At 38.6% G+C, this 16,508-nt stretch overlaps 1 protein-coding gene across 9 annotated transcripts in view; it reads right to left on the bottom strand.

The window, feature by feature from the left end:
* DMD (dystrophin) overlaps window positions 1–16,508 on the bottom strand; it is a 958,404-nt gene that overhangs the window by 837,215 nt on the left and 104,681 nt on the right. For all 9 annotated transcript variants that reach the window (XM_032193124.1, XM_032193145.1, XM_032193154.1 and 6 more), the window contains one exon: window positions 13,188–13,306. In XM_032193124.1, the coding sequence (XP_032049015.1) occupies window positions 13,188–13,306 (119 nt within the window). The remainder of the gene's footprint in view (window positions 1–13,187; window positions 13,307–16,508) is intronic.

The raw sequence follows: 16,508 nt of genomic DNA, 5'->3' as shown, positions 1-16,508 counted from the left end.
CTAAGTCCACAGCATCTCTTCCCTTCTAGCCCATTTCAAACCCAGAGATTTTAATCAAACATGTCACCAATTAACACTATTCATTCCTAGTGAGTCAGCATCTTAATTAACCTTCCATTTCTGAACAAATTAAAAAAAAATAAATAAATAAAAAATCTAAGATGCTCGTATGAGTTTTTATACAAAGTTCAGCAATCTGTTTTGCAGCTTTCACAGTCCAGATTAACAGCCAGGCATGTAGTGGCCTATCTACTCCAACTTTCTAGTGGAATAGTTATAAAACATCTAAGCAATTCATGATAAAGCAAATTCTTTCAGTTATCCTCAGAATGAAGAATATGAAGGTACCTAATAGTTTTTTTGATTGATTTTAAGGAAAAGCCCTCTGCTATATTCAACTTATAAAGAATAAGAATCTCCAAGTCTCACCTCATGCTCTACGTTTCCTTAAGTAAACCATCTTTATTTTCAGGTTTTTCTTAAATCTACATATATCATATTTACACATATATTGTAGTGCTAAAGGTACAGATTTTAGAAATACCATAGTAACTGAGATTCTAAGATCTAAGCAGGATGTTTTGATCTAGACCTTTTCTTTGTGAGACAAATACATATGGTGTCAACAACATAATATGTGTCAATAATACAAATGGTGTCAACAATTGGCACCAGCTGCATTGGTGCGGCCTAACCTCAAGCACTGTGTGCAGTTTGAGGCACCACTATAAGAAACACATGAAACTATTAGATAGTGCACAAACGAGGACTATAAAGATGGTGAAGGGTCTGAAGGGCAAGACATATGAGGAGCAGCTGAGGTCCCTTGGTTTGTCCAGCCCAGAGCAGAGCAGGCTGAAGAGAGGCCTCATTGCAGCCTGCAGCTCCCTCACGAGGGGAGCGGAGGGGCAGGCGCTGAGCTCTGCTCTCTGGGGACAGCGACAGGACCCGAGGGAACGGCATGGAGCTGGGACAGGGGAGGGTCAGGATGGGGGTTAGGGAAAGGGTCTGCACCCAGAGGGTGGTTGGGCACTGGGACAGGCTCCCCTGGGAAGCTGTTAGAGCACTGAGCCTGCTGGATTTCATGAAGCATTTGGACAATGCTCTCAGATACACGGGCTGATTTTAGGTTGGGCTTTGTGGAGCCAGGAGTTGAACTCAATGATCCTTATGGGTCCCTTCCAAGTAGGGATATTGTATGATTACTTGGAAGAACCACTGTTTATTTCCAGTAAGTACATTAAAATCTGTTCTAATAAATAAATCTCCTTACTCAAGGTGAAATCTATTTAAAATTGAATATAGAGTTTTTGTTGACTTAGCAAATACAGTGCTTTCACTTCATCTTAAATTTTCATGTGAGAAAAATATCCAGTAAAAAAGTAGGTATTGTAATGTACCACAAGAAACTTGTCAGGTTATGTATTTAGCATTTACCTAAAATTCCCCCTACTTCTTTTGGGATTTAAAGACTATAGGGTAATGCTTATTTCATTTTCTATATTGATGCATCAGTCAATATAATTCTGTTGTAATTGATCTTTCCTCAGTTGTCTTCCATCAGTAATTTTTCTGAGCAACCAAGAACTACGTACACAATTCCAATGGGCTTCATTAATTAAATTGTGAGTTAAAAAAAAAGAAAAAAGCTATAAACAAATATTATTAATATTAGCTTAAATTGTGAATTAGGGGCATAGGAAGTCCCAGTGGAAGATACAATATATAAGCAATTAAAGGCATGAGAAGGAAAATACAACAAGATTCAACCTGGTTGAATATTCTACCACAGTTACAGAAATGATTTATTTGGAAAACAATGCTGAAACACAGCATGAGTAACGATGAACAGAAAATTACACAGAATGTGATATAGTGGCAAATAAACCTATGTGATCATTGTGATCATTTGTCAGAACAGACTAATGATTAGAATTTGACAGACAGTTCTGAGGCACTATGACTGCTGAATATTAATATTATGAATATTAATATAAACCCAAACATTTATAAAGAAGTCAGGAAAGTAAAAAGCAAAACAGGGTAGAGATTTGTACAAGTAGGCAAAGGACCAAGCACTAGAGCGTGTCTACTTCAGCAGGATGAGGTTACCTTTAGAACTAAGGGAAGAAAAAGTATGTTTAGAATATTGCAGGTTTTGATGTGTGCGCACTGAGTGGGTATGAGAGGGTAAGTGTGCTAAATCCATAAATTAAAACAAATAAACAAACAAACAGGCTCTTGGTGTATGAAACACCTGTATATTCCCGGGACTACTTGTAACACTGAGTTCCACCATCAAGTTCAAATCTGAAGTTTCATATTGCTTCCCATCTGTCCCACTTCTTGCTCAACAGACTAAATTCTCATCAGCATAGATTCACTTTGTCCTCTCTCAGTTTGGAAGCTGATCGACAGAACAGTTAGGTAAGAAATGAGCGAAGTCTCTACAGTACTTCATTCATGATGCTCTCAGCATTATACGAAGAACAGGCAGTCTGCCTATTAAGCCTTATCAATGAACAGCATTGCTATAAGCTATGAAATATACAAATGTATGATCAGATGCCTGAATTATACTATCACTAAAAATTCATGGTGACTATGATGAAGACCTACAAATATGAAGAATCCTATTCTGTTTATTATACTAATATTACCCCTAGTTTTGTCTATAAAATGTTTTACTATAAAATATTTTATCCATAAAATGTTTGCTGTTAAGATTCTTCATATATTTTTAGCTCATTTTACTTTTCAGTGGTTTTATGCATTTGGACTTAGCAAGACATCCACAGAAACACATACACACTTAGAATTTACATCATTTGTGTTACTGTGAGCTTATCAAAATATTTAGTCAGCTATTAACAGGGCAATAAAACAAGCACATAGTACCCAAGTTACTGTTTAGCCATGAACTTTCTTCATTTTTTATCTTTATTCTTGCTAAATGTATTTAGTAGAAGTATTTATACACACACATCAGATACAAGTGCATATGTGGACAAAACTTTAGGATATATTCTATATGAAACATGTCCAAGAGAAAAATCTATTTCTTCCAACTATAAAACCTATGTTTATTTTGTCCCTCCCATTCTGATTTTGTTTTTCCACACAGCATCTCCATTTACCTGTCAAACCTGACAACCCTCTCATATCTACATTTTAAGTACCCTTCCTCCTCACTGATGTTGTTCTCTTCATGCAACCTACATAATCTCCTAAAGTTCATTGTTTCCTTTGAACTTTAGCTCTCCACAGCTTCCAGCAACTACAGAATCAGTGGTTGCTCCTGTCTTAACTAAGAAGAGAAAATTCAGACCAAAGAAATATTAAATTTTAAACCTTTATTTATTTATTTATAACCACAGAAACAAACCTCCCCCTTTGACAGAAGGTCCTATTACCCTATTTCTGTTTAATGTATGGTAAACCACTTATTAACTACTATTTTATGCAATCTCCAAGGCTGGAAAAAAAATCTTTGCAGGGGAGAAAACACCGAAGTTCTGGATAACAAATTTTGTTAATGCTTTTCCTACCACATCTCTGTGACAGAATCCCAGTTTTCCATGCTTTTAAGAGGAAAGCATTACTGTAAGTCCTGAAGATGACACGTGAGCTTTTATGTGACATATATGGTGAGGTCATAGATTAAACATTCTTACTCACTGAACACACCTGAAGCAGAGCAACAACAGGACATACAGGGTTGGAGAGGAAAACAACAGGGGGAAGGATATCCTTGTGGGTCCCTTCTAACTCAGAGTATTTTATGATCACTTGACCCATTTCAGCTGAGAAATATACTCAGCTGAGTCAATTTTGCAATGTCAAGATTACTCAGCAGTGTATTGTCAGCTTCAAGGCATTTTTCATTAGCATGTGCTCTGGGCTTCATTGAAATATGGATCTAACATTACCAATGGCAAGGCAACAGAGGTTTGTGGCCCTTCAGAAGAAGGGCAGAACACCTCACATAGTCAAATGTGCAAGCAGATGCATGCTCTGTTAAGATCTTCATTCTTATCTGATATATTATTTAACAAATTAAATTATATTTTGATATTATTTAGTTAATTAAATGATCAAATGTAAACATTTCAGAATATAAGACTTCAGAAATACAGTGATCATTGACTTGACAACTACCTACAAAAACAACAGCAATGCAAAATTACTAGAGTGCTCTTTATAATTCAAATTCAGCATTTCAAGTGACATTATAATCTCTAAACCCACTGAGACAGAAAAATCTTGTAATTTGTTTTATAATGGATGTATTCCCACCAAATTAAATCCTAGTCATTTTATGTTTTCTCACTTGTAAGAGGAAGTGCCTGCTTTTTCTTTGAATCTCTTAATGAAATAGCCTTCTAATCATTTATTACCATTAAAACCTGTAAAAGTTACTGTTTGTCATTTAGTGTCTGGATAATTAATCTGCTTCCATGTTGATGAGGTAGTAATAAATCTATTCATAACTGTGGAAGAGAAAATAGTTTTAGATGAAGTAACTTTTTTTTTTTTTTGCTATTTCTATTCCCTTGAGACTGAAGAAAAAGCTAGACTTTAAACATAACACAGAAGAACTGCAGTTTAATTTGGGGGGAAATTATTTCAAAGAGAGTAGTAAAATATTACAACATGGAAATGGATAAAATGAGCAATCAAATTAAAATCCTAATCTGTATTACAAATTCATTCAGATAAAAATCTACCTGTTTCTCTGCTCAGCCCAATGAATAGTGTACTATTCTTTTTGAAGGTATTCCCATTGTCCCTCCTCCTGCTGTTGTTCAGAGCTGTGCTAAGAACCAAAGACAAAGTATGTTGACATACAGATCTGAAATGATGACATATCCAGCTGAAATTTGTACCGACAAATGGTAAAGCAGTAGTTAGAAGGCTGTGCTTCCGCTTGTTGTATTTCAATGCTGTAACAATGTTAATGCAAGTCCATTGTCTTCAGTTCCAGTAGAAAGAATGCTTAGAGTTCAGAAAAATTTGTTGTAGTGGGTTTACGTGGCAAGGTTTTGGTAGCAGGGGGCTATAGGGGTGGTTTCTGTGAGAAAGATCTAGAAGCTGCCCCATGTTTGGGAAGGGCCCCATTGTTTTCCAGATCCGAGCCAATAAGCGATGTTGTTTGCGCCTCCGTGAGAGCATATTTAAGACAGGGAAAAAACGCTGCGCCACACAGCAGCCGGGAGAGTCAAGGGAGTGGGAGAACAGCCTTGCACCAAGGTCAGTGTAGAAGGAGGGGGAGAGGTGCTCCAGGCGCCGGAGCAGAAGTCCCCTGCGGCCTGTGGTGAGGACCATGGTGAAGCAGGATGTCCCCCTGCAGCCCATGGAGTACCACGGTGGAGCAGGGTTCCACGCTGCAGCCCGTGGAGGAGACCACGGTGGAGCAGGTGGCCCTGCACCGACGGAGGCTGCCGCCTGTGGAAGACCCCTGCCGGAGCAGATTCCGGGCCGGACCTGTAGCCCGTGGAGAGGAGACCACGCAGGAGCAGGTGATCTGGCAGGAGCTGCTGCCCGTAGGGGAGCCAGGTTGGAGCAGTTTTCTCCTGAGGGATGGACCCCGTGGTACGGACCCATATCTGGAGCAGTTCTGGAAGAGCTGCTGCCTGTGGGAAGCCCACGCCGGATCAGTTCATCAAGGACTGCATCCCGTGGGTGGGACCCCACAGCACAGGGGACGAGAGTGACCGAGAAGGAGCGGCAGAGAAGAAGTGCTGTAGACTGACCATAACCCCCATTCCCCGTTCCCCTGCGCCGCTCGGGGGGAGGAGGTGGAAAAGGGTGGATGGGGGGGGGGAAGGTGCTTTTGTTTTTTTTTTCCTTTGTTTTCTCACTTCTCTCGCTTGTTAGTTGTAGGCAATAAATCTTACTATCTCCTTATGCCGAGTCTGTTTTGCCCGTTACAATAATTATTGCGTGATTTTCTCGTCCTTATCTCAATCCTTGAGCCCTTTTCACATATTTTCTCCCCATTCCTCTTTGAGGAGGGGGAGTGAGAGAGCGGCTGTGGTGGAGCTCGGCTGCCCACTCGAGCGGAACCACGACATTTGTATGCCAGAAAACGAATGAGTTAAAGAAATTTAACAATTTTTTCTTGCCTTTTTTTTTTTTTTTTTAAAGGAGAATCTTAAGGCAAATAAAAACAGCATAGAGAGAACACATGATTAGTTTTTAATTACTTTTTAAGGGATTTTTTCTTTTTATCATTTTCTTGTTTTAAAGCTACAAAGGTACATCTTTGTTTTTGTTAGCTACAAAAAGCTAACAATTGCTCACCGACTCATTTGATACAAAATACAGTTTTGGAAGCCAGTGGCTACCAAAGTGGATGTCAAAAACATCCACTAATCATACATTACAGTGAAACAGTCAAAATGCACAGCTGCAGAATATCTCAGACCAGGTGACAGTACTCACAAAACATGAATTATATACTTATATGAACTATCAAAGCCATTGTATCTATTTACACTGCATTTTGTTACTTTTGAAATAGAAGCAAAAGCTACTCAGAAATTAGGTATTCATAATTGATGACATTATTAATGCAAATTTGTCTGACCCCCATTACGTAGCTCTTACAGAGTGGTTCAACTACTGACAGAATGTTGAATATTCAGACAAGCAAACACAAAGAGTTCTCAAAAACCATCCGCTGTCACTACAGATAAGGATAGAATGCATCATAAATGTCATTGACCATATTATAGTCTATTTTGAATATCTAAAAATAACATAACCATTAATGCTGCAATGTGATAAATCATTAGATTTGCAATAGGAGAGAAGCCCACTGCCGATCTACATTTATTTTTCTAAATAGCTGTGTAACAGGACACCAGACACTATGAGAGCTCATTAACTGGAAGTTTACTTCTAGTAACAAGCCAGTGGAATTATTTTAACAGGTAGCTCCTCACCTAAACCACTCCAAATATTTATGGGTAAAGTCCTGTAACTTCTTTATTATTGTGAATCCTATAGACTTTCTTCTTAATTAACCAAAATTATTCCAGGATTTCAGAACCAGAAGGAGCCTGAAGAGAACAATCCTTTTTATTTTATTTTCATAAGGCATTTATGCAATCAAAGTAATGATTTCCAAGTTCTACTCAGCATTTTCCTTGACTATCCTCAGAAGCAGGATATGAAACATAGCTACTGTGAACTGCCTTCTCCTCCCCCCCCCCCCCCCCTCATTTTTAAACATACACTGACAGCATCCTAGCAAAATCATTTATAAATTTTAGGGCATGATAGAAAACAAGTATCTTCTCATGTTCCCTTGACACTAGCCATGTCAGGAAGACGAACAAGAAAACACTATTACTGCCGTATACAACTACTGGGTACAGACAGGGTTAATTACTCAATGAACTACAATGCTGACGGGATTTTTTCCCTCCCTCTTTTCTGTGCTACAGGTATGGTTGAGATACAGAAATATGCAAAACCAAGATCAAACAAAAAAGTTATCAAATGGAAAACTGTCTGAGTCTCATTATCACTTAATAATGGTGCCAAAAACTCATGTCATCAGCGCAAATTAAGGAAAAATATGGCAAACGTGACTAAGATAGATTAAATGAGGTTTTTATCAGGCTACACGGTAAAGCATAAGAAACTGGATAATTACTTCACCTAAAAAGAACAGCAGAAATGCCATTATATAACTTCAGAGTCTACTTACTACTGGGCTAGCACAAACAAGTACAAGACTCAGAAAAATGACAGCAGGCACAAGTTCATTAAAGAATCACTTGTTTATTGCTAGGAGGGAACACACAGACACTTCGTCTCCTGTGGCTCTGCCATTGCTACCGTACTTCTACTACTCAGCTGTTGTAAGGGGAAAGAGGACACAGTTCCAATGTATTCCCAGGTTCAGTGTCAGAGGGAGCATTCCATATTGTCGCACAAAGATTCCTCTGATGCTAGGTCATGCGTGTTTTATCCCAAAGCACACCTTGCTACACAAGGATTAACAAGATTGTCACAGAAAATTGCTACCATACAACAAACACAGGGTTCCAGGAAGACTTGTTTCTCCAGCACTGCAAGTATAGCAAAGGATCTTTGACACTGTACTATCAAACTTACATTTTCTCTTCATTTTCTCTACAGTATGATACTGTCTGTGCCTCAAAGCCAGGCATCTTTTTGAAGATCACTACACCATTGTTCAAATCTTTAATTACCATGATAAATGAGGAGAAACTAGAACACATTATAGCACACAGTATCAAAAGAACCACTGCAAACATTTCATAGCAAAATTGATGGGATATTAAACCGAATATTTGCCTTAACTTTCTAGGTATTTGCTTGACTATCAAGGTTACATGATGTGTTTACTGGTTTTACCCAGCCGGGCAGCTGAGTTCCACTCTCAACCACTCTCTCCTTCTCCCTCCTCAAAGGGAAAGGGGGAGAAAATATGAAAAGGCTCACAGGCTGAAATAAAGACAGAGACATCACTCAACAATTATCTTCATGGGCAAAATAGACACAGCATAGGTAGATTAATATAATTTACTGCCTATTACTTACAAGATAGAGCAGAGAGAAACTAAAAGCAGACTAAAAACGCTTTCCCCCTCCAACCACCCTCTCCAACCTCCTCCCACCAAGCAGTGCAGGGGAACAGGGGAGTGGAGGCTGCGGTTAGTCCCTGATGCTTCATCTCCACTGCTTCTTCATGGTCCCTCCCTGCCCCTGCTCCACGTGGGGTCCCTCCCATGGGATGCTGTCCTTCCCCAACTGAGCCTGCGGGGGCTGCCCACTGGCAGCAGCTTTTCAAGCACTGCTCCCACACAGCTCTGTCCCACGGGGTCCATCCATCCCCCAGGAGCAAACTGCTCCAGCACGGGTCCCCCACGGGTGGGCGGCAGCTCCCCCCAGAACCCCTGCTCCTGCGTGGGCTCCTCTCCACGGGCTGCAGCTCCAGCCCAGGGCCTGCTCCTGCGGGGGCTCTCCACGGGCCACAGCCTCCTCCAGGCCACATCCACCTGCTCCATGTGAGCTACTCTTTGGGCTGCAGCGTGGAGATCTGCTCCATGTGGGACCCATGGGCTGCAGGGGCACAGCCTGCTCCACCAGGGGCCTCTCCACAGGCCACAAGGGAGCTTCTGCTGTGTGCCTGGAGCACCTCCTGCCCTCCTGCTGCACTGACCTGGTCTGCAAGGCTGCTTCTCTCACATATTCTCACCCCTCTCTCCCAGCTGCTGTTGTTAGTGTTTTTTCCCTTCCTTAAATCTCCCAGAGGCCCAACCAGCGTCATTCCCTGGCTTGGCTCTGGCCAGTGGTGGGTCCCTTTTGGAGCTGGCTGGAGCTGTCCCTGGTCTGTTACGGTGCAGCTGCTGGGCTCTGCTCACAGAGACCACCCCTGCAGCCCCCTGCTACCGAAACCTTTACACATAAACCCTATATATGTGCCAGAAGGAACAACTATTGAAGTTCAGAGGTAAAAATTCAGTATACAGCCAATGATGTGTAATTACTACATGCTATTGACCATAACACAAATTGTTGCTGTCTATTTGTCCTAATTGGTACTTGGGGTATTTAAAAAGATGCTTATGAGAAAGAAGAGTTCCCCTCTGACAGGGCTAACACCAGACCTATTCTCTACTTCATATCTAAGATTTTGTAAAAAGACAAACATATATTAAATTATATTTCAAAGTAGTTTCACTTACCCTTTCTGCTAACACAGACTTAAAAAAATATTTGATGTGAACAGAAGAAACAATTATATTCAAGTCTTTCTTCATTCCTGGGGCATCTGAAAATGCCTTCTGCAAGCCTATGCAAACTCCAAAACACACAAAAGCACAGGACTTGGAATACTAAGCTTTTTTGTTAACCTCAAGGACTGGAGACTATTCCCCTACAGGGAATCCCCCCCAGCCCAGCACACCCAAATAAAGGATGCACTGCAACATAACAGTGTTACTTGAGAAGAGGTACACTGGACAGACAGTAGCCTTTAGTGTAGTTTCTGGTTTTCATGTATAAACTTCAGAAAAATGTTCCTCCAAAACCGCAATACAGAGAAGACAATCATACACAGCCAGTTAACTGCTAACTCCAGGTACTGGTAGTTAGACATAAAAAATAGATTAATTTTAACAGCTTGATCAAAGCTGTTGAAAATTCTTTTTAGTCATATAGTCATATTGTAGTTGCTGCTTTAAAAGACATTACATATAAATAAAATACATATTACTACTGTAGAATCCTTCAACCTTCCAGCTTTGTCATTCAAACCTGATCAGAAATCACTATTCTAAAATGACCTGATGTTGGCGATACTTGTTGCACGGTATTTTGAGTTGAAAAATATATGACTGAATGCCCACAAATACACATTTTGAGCAACCAAAAAGAAACAACTTTCCTGTAGAGGGGTCACAGAAAGCATTACCAAGATTTTAAACTTCTTAGCTACATAATCATAAATGTCTTACAACAAAAGGTCACTGTGAGTTATGTAGGTATACTTTGCCTAGGAAGTTCAATTTGCAAAAACATTACTCCTTTCAAATCCTGACAACTGCTAGAATCCAAGTGTTCATTAACTCTTTTCTGAACAACAGTTTCTACCAACCAGTAGTTTTTCCCATCCCCGTTTCCCCCCACCCCTTTTTGTCTTTCCTCACTACAGGTGAACACCAGATACACATATAAGCTTGCTTATGTTTCACTCACTGAAAAGATTCAGTCAAGAAGAAAGAGTTGACTTTTCCACAGCTTTTTCATGACTGAAGAGGAAGAAAACCTGTCTGCTACACTTTTCCACATGCCATTTAAACATCAGAAGAAAAAACAACAACCCATCAACACTGAGAGTTAAAGTATCTTCAAATTTTTTGCTCTGCAATTGGGTCAGCATTCTCATCAATTCTGTCTGAAGAGAAAGGGAAAAGACTAGAATAAAGCTCCTAACAAATTATCTTATTCTTGCAGATAAGTTTGTTTGCCTTTATCCTAAGATAGAGGCACTGACTGTATATTTCCCTTCAGTTCTTACTTACAGCGGCTGAACTTTCTTAAGCCACCACCAACATTAACAAGTCTTTCAGCAGTTGGCTAAACAACTGCACATATCCTTGACAAAAGCAGAATAAAATGTCTAATCTACAGTGATTTTTGTATCTGGAAAATAAACTATTAATAAAGTTAATAAATAGATAAATAATAAAAACAAAGCTAAAACTGCTTTGCAGTTTTTATTCAGCTAACAGAGAATAGAGCGTTACACAATATGCTGTTAAGAGACATTTGAGTATCTAATTAAGAGAGGTGATATACATGCAAAGCAAAGTTGCAGAAACAGTATGCTAAAACCTGCAAACAAGATTCTCCACTTCCTGATACATCACTAATTCAGTTTTTCAGTCTAGAAAGAAATTTGATTTTTAGATCTGGATCTAAATATTGCTGAATGAAATTGTTACAGTTGCACAAATTCTTAATGTGTCTTCAAATAGGAACAGAATTAACTGCTCTTTTTCAAAAGCTTGCAGGTTGTTCTTTATTATCATTATTAATTTATTTTTATTAGTATTTGGAGAGAACTAAAAACATAGGTGGCAAGCACCACAACTTACAGCACTGAATAGCAAATAATTACAGCAGACATTTGGAAAACCACCAGTGTTTAAGAGTTTTTCAGTTGTTGGCTAAACAACTTCAACTATCTTTGCAAAAGCAGAATAAAATGTCTAATTAAAATGGAATGTTTGCATCCAGAAAATAACTATTCATTTAACTATTTTAAGATGAAAGTTCAACCCGTTACTTGGTTGTATCTGTTCTGTTGTGCAACCATGCTTTTACATTCAATCTCAGTCCAGAGTTACAAGCTGCACTCTCATAAGAGGAAACTAATTTGGGGCTGCAAACAAGACAGACACTCAGGAGGTACCCACAGTCCTTCAATCGATGCGGTGGCAAGGTCCTTCATTATTACTGATTTCAGCCTTCCGACGCTGCTCCAATTGTGAGAGCTACTTCAGATGTTCCTCTGAGTGCAAAGATACCGCCTCATAGTGCAAGGATACCACCGTCATAAATTAATCCCCTCTAACAAGGGTTGTGTTGTTTGTTTTCCCTGCATAAGCATCTTTTTTCCTGTATTTTCCTCCTACAGTAAGGTACACAAAGTTATTAGGTCAATTTAGACAAACTCTATTGTGTTTAAACATAAGAAGAGCTCGATGCTAGGTTTTAGGCTGATTTTTTACGTCAGAAACTTCTGTTTCATTCCATCAGAAATTCACTATGAAGTGAGCTAGTGATAACTAATGCCACAAACATGTAAAAAATATATTTACTAGTGGCCTAATAGACAAATTGTGGGAAATTGCATAAAAATGCAATGGATCACAGTGTGGAAAAAGATGTTGTATATATACATATATATGAGCATTAAAAAAAAAAAGAAATACAATGGCTGTTCAAAATTGCCTTAAAGAGTGTTTTAGAAATGTTTGCTGAGGGTAATTATTTAGTCTCTCAGCAATAAAGAAAAGGACATAGAATAGATAGAAATAAAACAAGATCACGTGAAAAATTAGGCCTCTTTCAAACAAGACTGTATAAGGAAGCACAGAAGAGAGGACTTCCTAAGTCTTCTTTATTGAGTTAAACAGAGTCTCATTAGGATCAGTGGTGAAAAATACCGCAAGTCTAGGATAACGATGATACTCAGCAAAAAGGTTACATCTACAATCAAGTGCTAAACTGAATTAACATAAAATAGCTGTATTTTAAGATACAATTAGCTACAGTTTGAATCTCCATTTTGGATACATATATTGAGAGCTGATTTGAAAATTTGACCTTTCAGAAGATATGAACTCCATGTCTAATTCTTTAACAGAAATCAGCTTCTTTTCAAGATATCTTGATACCCATGTGTACACCTTAAACTCTGGACCCAAACTTCAGAATGAGAAAGATTGCTCTTGAGTACACAGGGGAGTGTTGATGCTATTTCATACAGAGAAAAATTAACAAAATATAAACAAAGGATTTGTCTTCGGTTTATGAAATTATCTTGCTAAACATTAACTTTTGCGCAAAGTACAGCTACAACCAATTGAATGGAAAAACTGATTTTCAACCTACAGAAAATAGATGTAATTTGTACTAACCTTCAGGATCAAGGAGTTTCTCTATGCCCAGGTGTTGCCTGGCTATGTTAAATGCATGGTCTAATCGTTGCACAGGTGACTGCTGAGAAGCAACAGCATTCCAATCAAACAGGTCGGGTCTAAAGCAAAAACAAGAAGAACAATCAGTTTCTTCTTTTTGGTGTTAGACTATATAATTCTACTGCTATCCCATCAGGTGTAGCTACTTCTTTTTAGTTTTCTTAATGAAAGAACTTGTTCAGTCAGTGCTGGAACTAACAAAGCTTGGTTTCGATTGGATTTATACCCTATACTCATCCATATCCATCACCACCACATTAACCACATTTCTTATCCCCCACTAAATCCCACTAGCCTATAAATTAATTCCCCAAACCAGTTGTTTCCACCCATAGTGCTCTGGTCCCTGTCACTCCCCTAATACCTGTCACAGGCTTGCTCACTTTCTTCCAGTCCCAAACAGCGCACAGGTAAGAAGAATCACATGCTGTGGCTGTGCACACTAAAATTAGCTCACGGCAAGCCAAGCAGGACAGGTAATTGCTGTATTTATTTGCAGCCTTCCTCCTCTCTCCATCCCACCATTTTTCCGACTAAAGGTTTAATAATTGTTATTGCTGCTGATATTAACAGGGTCCTCTGCTATATCTGATTGAAAGGGCCAACAGGTTCATATCTCACAACATGGTGAACATAGGCAGCATAAACTGCACAGGACACTTTTTCATATCAAAACCTTAGAAAAACACATACCTTTTTAGATGAGTACAGAACTGTACTCCAAATCATGGGTTTCAGCTGATATAAGCAAAAGCCCCACAGCACAAATTAAATGTGCTTACAGGAAAAATACATACAAACAAAATTAAATTACAGCTCAGATACATAATCTGATCCCTTGTATTACAGTTGCACTGTTTGCAATATAAAATAATGTTAATACACTATGATCTTTGGTATTTCATCTGAGACTCATCCATTAGGAGATCAGATTTTTTATCAGGGCATTTGGGAAGAACAAGTTTAATCAGTGTTCAAATAATTGATGTGCATATAATATGAAGAAAATACAACTATACTATTTGTGATTTTGACACAATGTTCTAAAACAGAAATCATTTACACATATAATTTTATCTACAGATATATCAAGTATGATCTAAACAATTTGCAATGCTGCAATTAGCTGTGAACAGATTTACTTACATTTTATTGATTTCAAAAGTTCATTTTAAACAGTGTCTCCCAACAGTTATAAATATATAGCTAAAATGTTCACTACCTCATGCTGTAATAACTTCAAGAGAGCAAAGGAAAAATGCTATATTATGGTATTAGTAATTTCCCAGTTATGTACCCTTGCTGTCCAATTTCTTCTGAGAGTGACTTAAAGAGTAACAACTAAGTTGTTATGAAACTATTTTGCTCTACTACGCAGAAGTTTACAAACATTAATTAAGAATAGAAGTATCGCCATTAATTTATCCTTCCAACATGCAAAAAGTACTTTAAAATGTTACATTTTGTCTGGAAACAGGAGGGTGATGGAAAAGGAATCTTAAGAGGTTGTTATCTAGTCTGGTTGTAGTAAGTCTGTGAGGATCAGAATGGTTTGTATACTAAAATACAGGTCTTTCCAAAGCACAAGCTTACGTCTACACAATTTCTTGCATCCTGTTGGTACTGGATCTGGCTGGGATGGGGGTTAACATTCTACATAGCAGCTCATATTGTGCTGTGTTTTGGATCTGTGGTTGAAATCATGTTGAGAACACACTCAGTTTTTGGGCTATTGCTGAACAGCACTGACACAGCATTAAGGCTTTCCCTTCAATTTCATCCTCCTCAGCATCTCTCTTTACTACAAATAGCAAAAATTTGAATTGAGACGTAACTGTAAGATTAGCACAGGATCTTTAATAAACCATTGGCAGGTGTCCTTATGTATTTTCTTAATATAGTAAACATAAAATACAAAGAAGGTGGCAAACATTCCAATCAACTCAGAAGTATATACCTTCTTACAGCAACTCAGATCTCAGAGCATCAACTTAATTAAAAATAATAACAATAATATAATTGAAAATGCTCTCCCTATTCCAACAGCAATTTAATTCAGCAGATATTCCCTTTGTTAAAAGAATACCTCACTATACACACTTCAGTGGTCCCATCACTAGAACATAAGCATTATAATAGCAGCTTGAAATGTCAGCTTCTCGGTAAAAAGTCTCTAGATGTTTTACTGTGTACACTTACAGGGCAATACTGTCAAATATGACTGCGGGAGATATTACAGGCTAGAAGATTACGAATTGTGGCAAATGGCAAATAGCTCTTAAAAATCCATGAAAAAAACATTGAAACTGAGTTTTAGTAGCTATTAATGGCTTCCAAAAGAGTTTTAAATATAGGAGCAAGCAGGTGTGAAAAAGTACAGAAAAGAAATCAATGGAATACTGATTCTAAGCCTTCACCTGTTCTCTCTGTATTGTTCAAGTTGTAGAAAGGGAGAGCAAATCCGTTCTTACATCTGCAGCTTGGTTCATGTCTGGACAGGGGAGTAATCAAAGCTGACATACTTAGTAAACATTCACTCCTCTCCCCAGAAACATACAGGCATATAATGTTTAAAATATAAGTCAGAAAGAACTAGAACATGTTGAACTCCAGCTAGCCACCAGCTGATCAACTAAAACATTACAGACCTTGCTTATGACAAGACTATGGACAGCATACATTGAAATTATTAAAAAAAGTTACAACAGGAATTATATATGCATATACATACGATATATTAATTACGGAATCACAGAATGCTTTGGATTGGGAGGGACCTTAAAGATCATCTAGTTCCAACCTCCCTGCCATGGGGGTGGGGGGATACACGACATACTTCCTACTAAATCAGGTTGCCCAAAGCCCCATCCAACCTGGTCTTGAACACCTCCAGGGACGGGGCATCCACAGCTTCTCTGGGTGACCTGTTCCAGAGTGCCTCACCACTCTCATCATCAAAAATTTCTTCCTTATACCCAATCTAAAACTACCCTTTAGGTTAAAAACTGTTACTCTATCACTACAGACCCTAGTGAGAAGTCCTTCTCCATCTTTCTTATAAGCCCCCTTTATGTACTGAAAGGCTGCACTAAGCTTTTTCTAGAGCCATTCCAACACAGCTCTGTTTGTAGCTGCAGACCCTAGTAGTAAAACATAATTTTAAGAAGCATCTTCAAAGTTGCTCTAATTACTCCTCAGAGGCTGCTTCCTAAAATCTTTGTCAAAAAAATGGAAAGCTAAGTTTCATGAGTACAGTGAAGA

This window comes from Aythya fuligula, chromosome 1, assembly GCF_009819795.1.
Source record: "Aythya fuligula isolate bAytFul2 chromosome 1, bAytFul2.pri, whole genome shotgun sequence".
NCBI classification, from domain to species: Eukaryota; Metazoa; Chordata; class Aves; order Anseriformes; family Anatidae; genus Aythya; species Aythya fuligula.
The sequence above is the reverse complement of the archived record's forward strand: the minus strand, read 5'-3'. Positions and strand labels throughout refer to the sequence as shown.